A 6083-nucleotide genomic window follows, 5' to 3' on the forward strand; every position below is an offset into this window, starting at 1 on the left:
GCAGTTGAAAACCAACAAAAAAATAAATAAATAAAAATAAACCCATGCAAGAGACAAAGGCATAATAAGCTAGTATTCATAGCATGCTAACTCATTATGAATTACTTACCTTAGATCGAACCCCCCGCAGCAGTCCCAGTACACTGCTCCGGCCACATCGCTCCCGCAGTTACTTCCGGGTATCACGGGCTCCGGCGCTGTGAATGGCCGAAGCTGCGATGATGTCATACGCGCAGGAGCCACCGGCAATGGCACACTAACTGAAGCAATGGCACGTATATACCATTGCCTCAGTGCGCACGTGCCGATGACGTCAGCACATGCAGATACAGGGGGATATCGCCTAAAACGTGCAGGTTTAGGAGATATCCGGGGTGGCTACAAGTAAGCCTCATTATAGGCTTACCTGTAGTGAAAAGTGGTTGTAAAGGGTTTACCTCTTAAAGGGAGAGTAAAAGAAAATCCCACATTTTGGGTTGTCCCCAGAAAAGTAATAGGGGGGAATCTAATAGGGGCACTAGTTCAGGTGATCAGGGTTCCCCAAGGGATTCCCTTAATTTGCAGGGATTTCCTCACTTCCTGTTTTGGCTATGGGACAGGAAGTGAAGAGAAATATCTGCAGTGGGACACAGATGGCAATAAATTAACTGACATGGGTTATAACCCTCCCTTACTCTATCCAAAATGAGAAGAATTGGGGGAGTCTTCAAAAAAAAAAAAAAAAAAAAAAAAAAAAAGGGGGAGACTGCAACAGATGTGCATTTACACGTATTGCACTGAAAATAAAAGTAGGGCACGTCCAGCTTGTTTTTCAGCACAACACGCTGGTGAGAATTGCCCCTACTGAAATACATTGCTTTTACAACGTATATACCAGTGATGGCAAACCTTGGCACCCCAGATGTTTTGGAACTACATTTCCCATGATGCTCACCTACACTGCAGAGTGCATGGGCATCATGGGAAATGTAGTCCCAAAACATCTGGGGTGCCAAGGTTCGCCATCACTGGTATATACACTGTCATATCTGGGGTTATGGGCCCTGAGCATTTGCTACAAGCCAGTGGGAATGTAACAATCTCTAGGTCACCCTTCAGTCACATATCTGCTGCAGCCCCAGCATTTCCATACATGAGTCTGCATGGGTTAAGTGGAGGTGCAGCTTTTTTCCATCAAGCCCACGACAGGAAAATAGGAGTGGGGTCTGTGCATCAATGGGTCTTATGGTACATAATGGAACATTTCCTGGATTTCTGCATTGTACAACCATGGTCTGCCACAGAGTGTTGGAGAAGCCTTGTCACCTCCATAACCTCCACACTATCTAGGTGTGCTTTGTTCTACCATCCATCAGATCATTGCAGGTCTACATAGGACCACTGATGCACACAGAGTCCTCAAACCCCACAGACATGCGCACACAAGCTGAGAATGGGACCAGACCTGATGCGACCTCTTCTTCAGCTCGGCGGTGTCCAGCCACACTCCGCACTCCTCAGGCTGCAGGCAACGGCTACGCTGTTTCTTCACCTTCATATTTCTAATCACAGATAAACAAGTCTCAGCTCCAAAAAGCAATTCAACTTCCCGCCAGACGTCCTAATTATAGACGCCCCTCCCACTGCCTGTTCACATTACTGTAGGCTGCCCTCATACTGCCCGCTCTACAGCGTCTGAGCGACACGTCGGCCATGTTTATGGTGGATATCAGTAGCTCGCTTTTCCCACCATAAATATGGCCGACGTATCACAGAGTAGAGACTGTTCTGAAAAAAAAAAAAAAAAAAAAATTGCTTGGATTTCTTACACACTTACTCTCCTAGGGACAGACACTAGTTCTACCACGAAAGGACTGTTGCCAAAAGCATATTGCAGTTTACCAGTCCTTAAACACTTCAGCCCTAAAAGGATTTACCCCCCTCCTGACCGAGCCCTTTTTTGCGATACGGCACTGCGTCGCTTTAACTGACAAATGCACGGTCGTGCAACTTTGTACCCAAACAAAATACACGTCCTTTTTTTTGCACAAATAGAGCTTTCTTTTGGTAGTATTTGATAATCTCTGCGGTTTTTGTGCTAGAAACAAAAAAATAGTGACAATTTTGAAAAAAAAAGCAATATTTTTTAATTTTGCTATAATAAATATCCCCAAAAAATATATTAAAAAAAAACAAATTTCTTCCTCAGTTTAGGCCGATATGTATATTCAACATATTTTTGGTAACAAAAAAAATCGCAATAAGCGTATATTGATTGGTTTGCACAAAAGTTATTGCGTCTACAAAATAGGGGATAGATTTATGGCATTTTATTATTAATGTTTTTTATTAGCAATGGCGGCGATCTGCGATTTTTATCGTGACTGCGACATTGCGGCAGACAGATTGGACACTTTTTACACTATTTTGGGACCATTATCATTTATACAGCGATCAGTGCTATAAAAATGCACTGATTACTGTGTAAAGGACACTGGCAGAGAAGGAGTTAAACACCAGGGGGCGATCAAGGGGTTAAGTGTGTTCCCTCTGTGTGTTCTAACTGTAGGGGGGATGGGCTCACTAGAACATGACAGAGATCACTGAGAGCAGTAGATCCCTGTCATGTTGCTAGGCAGAACAGGGAAATGCCTTGTTTACATAGGCATCTCCCCGTTCTGCCTCTCCATGTCACAATCGCGGGCCACCGGCGGACATTGAGTCCGCGGGACCTGCAGGCGCGCCCGCTAGCCGCCGATGACAGAATAACACACGGGTACATCGTTCTGCGCACCCGTGCCCCTTTGCCGAAGTAGATCGGCGTGAGCAGGTCGACAAGTGGTTAAAGGAGAAGGTCACCTGTCCTTTGGAAAAACAAAGGCCTCATTCCTGTGGCTGGAATCAGCTGCTGGTCGCATGTCACTGCACATCTAGCCGTAAGTTAGGAATGGATGATTGTCCCTGCATGCAGATTGTTAGACATGTGCACACTGAAATATTTCGTTTCGGAATTTCGTTTTCGTCTCAAAAATAAATTTATTTAGTTACTCCCGAAATTCGTTTTTATTTATTTTGTTTTTCGTTAAAAATTGCATTCGTCCGAAAATCCAAATTAAGGTCGAATCTGTCATTGAAGGCTTATGGTGTCTGTTGAATGTTCAAAGAAGATTCGACGGAGCAGCTAAACTGTACGACGCCGTATAGTTTACCTGCTCCATCGAATCTTCTTAGAACTTTCAACAGACACCATAAGCCAAAGTACGTGTGTACTTAGTTCTAGCTATTTTACTGCTCCTCCTCTTTGGTTACAATCAGCCAATAACATTCATCATCATCATTATTTTTATTTATCTTTTCTCCCCTACGTCGAATCTTTCCTCCCCTACGTCAAATCATTACTCCCCTACGTCGAATCTTTTCTCTCTATGTTGAATCTTTTCTCTCTATGTAGAATAATCTTGGACTAATAGAGTTCAGGTTAGGCACATTCGACAACAGGTTTGATGGACACAGATTGTTATTGTCATCATCATGTTGAATCTCCTATCTATATCGAACTGTTGTAGCAACGAAAACGAAAATAAAGCATTTGTTTATGTCGGATCTTTCGTTTTTTGGACTCTGCACTTTCATTATCGTTTGTTAAAACAATAACGAAAATACCTGAAATTCTGACGAAAATGCATTCGGACGAAAACGAATGCACGTCTACAGATTGTGTCCGGGGCCCATTAGGTTTCTAATCACTGGATGTGCAGGTACAATGCGAACAGTGGTGGACAGCAATGGCTCCTGTTATTCCACCCCCCCCCCCCCCCCCCATGCTTTGTACAGGTTTCCTGGCCCTAGCTGTCAACAACCACTCATTAATGGGGCCCTAAAGCAGTATTAAACCCATAAACAAACAATTTATATATTGCAGCTTACCGATTCTCAGTCCAACCAGAAAGTCTGTTATTCTTCAACTGACTAAGGTGTCAGCAAAAGTGGCAGTTGAAAGATTGAGACAAACCATCCAACACTAACAGGGGTGCTGACAGTTGTCAGTTTTTGTCTTTTTATGTAAAACCTTTTACAAGCCCATAATAAAGTCCAGCTGTCTTCCTCAAACATGATTCTTTACAGGGTTTCTGTTCTTTGATGCTGCAATCTTGTATTCAGTCCAAATTGCAACCTGTTCATACAAACCGCTGCGGGTGTGTATGTTCACTTCATTCCTTTAAAACACATTAATTACACAGGTTCTGGGGCTTATTTAATGCACATAAGACACTTAATTGAGTTAAATTACCACCTTAATCAGCCACAGAACCTGCGATATTAACATGTGTTCTGTTTTAATGGGCTGAAGTGGCAACTTTAGCGCTGAGGGTTGAGTCACCTTTGCCTAGACACCACCAAAGAAAGTTACTTGCTCCCCCAGGAAGTATGACATGCAGTTGTTTAACAGTAAGGAAACAAATAAGAGGCTATTCATTTTGTTTGTGAAGATCTGCTTTAATTGTGGTGGTTGCTCTGGTTTTCTTTTTTTGTAATTCAGGCTAAGTGTATTTTCTGCAAGTACAGAATAATACCTGTTGTGTGTTTGCAACTTCCGGTTCACTGAACACTGAACTGAAAACTAAAATTATTGTATACGTTTTTCTTGCAATCGTCTGGGAACTATGCAACCCCTCCTACCTATGTAATGGAGATGAGGAAAAGAGGTGTTTGTAGTCCTATCAGGAGAGCAGCCTTGGATGCCAAAGCTGCTCCTCCATAGATAAACTACAGTGAGTAAATGTTGTCACCCTAGGACAAGTGTGTTATTGTCAATATCACCAGTGAAAAATGAAAAGGGAAACAAGCCTAAAAAGAGAAAAAGTGGCAGCCACCGCATATTACAAATGGTCAGCTTCAATACAACTTTTCTAGGATTAGATACACTTTAACTATACTGTAGATGCTAGCTAGTACCACCTGTTACAAAATCATTCCAGCAACAGGTATAGCTTGAATAATACATCTACAACTATGACCATATGTTTTAGTGATTTCATTGCTAATCATGGAAAGATCAGTAACCACAATTTTAAGTCAAAAATTACTGCCTGCTCATGCCCTCTGCTCTCCTCTATGGCACACTGCTCACTGTCATACTCCCCATAGTCATTTTCTGCATATACTGCAAGCTGTCATATATTTCAGACTTCCTGCACACACTGCCCTCTTCACCCTTCTCCAACACTTACTGCCCACTACTATACACTCCACGCTCTCCTACTCACACTGCCTGCTGAGATACTCTCTGAATTCCTCTTCTGCTAATACTGCCCACTGTTATACCTGACACATTCCCGTCCTCCTCATACTGCCCACTCTCGTATCCTCCACAGTCCTCTTCTGCTCATACTGCCCACTGTCATACCCTCCATATTACTATCCTTCTCACACTGTCCGCTATCATACCCTCCGCACCCCACTACTGTTCATACTACCGTTCATCTTCTTCTGCACATACTGCCCACGTCATACCCACCACATTCCTCTTCTGCTCTTACTGCCCACTGTTATACCCTCCACATTACTATCTGTAGCAGAATCTCTGACCTCTTCCAGCCTAATGAGAACCTTCAAGGCCAAAGTTAGCTGACATCCTTCAGTATGTAGTGGGTTGTGAGGCACACTGGGTGAAAAGGTGGTAAAAGTCATTGGGCGCCAGACACCTCTTGGATGTAAAAGAGGTTTTATTTCTTTGACAGTCCTTTTTTATATTTTGCAAGGGAAAGAGGGTTAGGGCCAGGACACCCTTAAGTAGTTGCAATTTCAAATGGCAGACTTTAACAGGAGGACAGCTGTACAGGGAAAGGCCCCAGCAAGGTGCCACTTCTGCACGTGCAGGATTGTTGCCTCCTATGGTAACAGTACTTTAATGCCCCGTACACACGGTTGGATTTTCCGATGGAAAATGTCCGATCGGAGTGTGTTGTCGGAAATTCCGACCGTGTGTGGGCTCCATCGGACATTTTCCATCTAATTTTCCGACACACAAAGTTTGAGAGCAGGCTATAAAATTTTCCGACAACAAAATCCAATCGCATCAATTCCGTGTGGCCAGTTCCGAC

General features: G+C 43.3%; 1 protein-coding gene across 1 annotated transcript in view; it reads right to left on the reverse strand.

Annotated features, from left to right (window-relative positions):
* AUNIP (aurora kinase A and ninein interacting protein) overlaps nucleotides 1-1609 on the reverse strand; it is a 10157-nt gene extending 8548 nt beyond the window's left edge. The window contains exon 1 of the mRNA XM_073614179.1: nucleotides 1445-1609. Coding sequence (XP_073470280.1) covers nucleotides 1445-1537 — 93 coding nt within the window. The 5' untranslated portion in view covers nucleotides 1538-1609. The remainder of the gene's footprint in view (nucleotides 1-1444) is intronic.
* Nucleotides 1610-6083: the final 4474 nt, after the last annotated feature.

Source organism: Aquarana catesbeiana, linkage group LG02, assembly GCF_042186555.1.
Source record: "Aquarana catesbeiana isolate 2022-GZ linkage group LG02, ASM4218655v1, whole genome shotgun sequence".
NCBI classification, from domain to species: domain Eukaryota; kingdom Metazoa; phylum Chordata; class Amphibia; order Anura; family Ranidae; genus Aquarana; species Aquarana catesbeiana.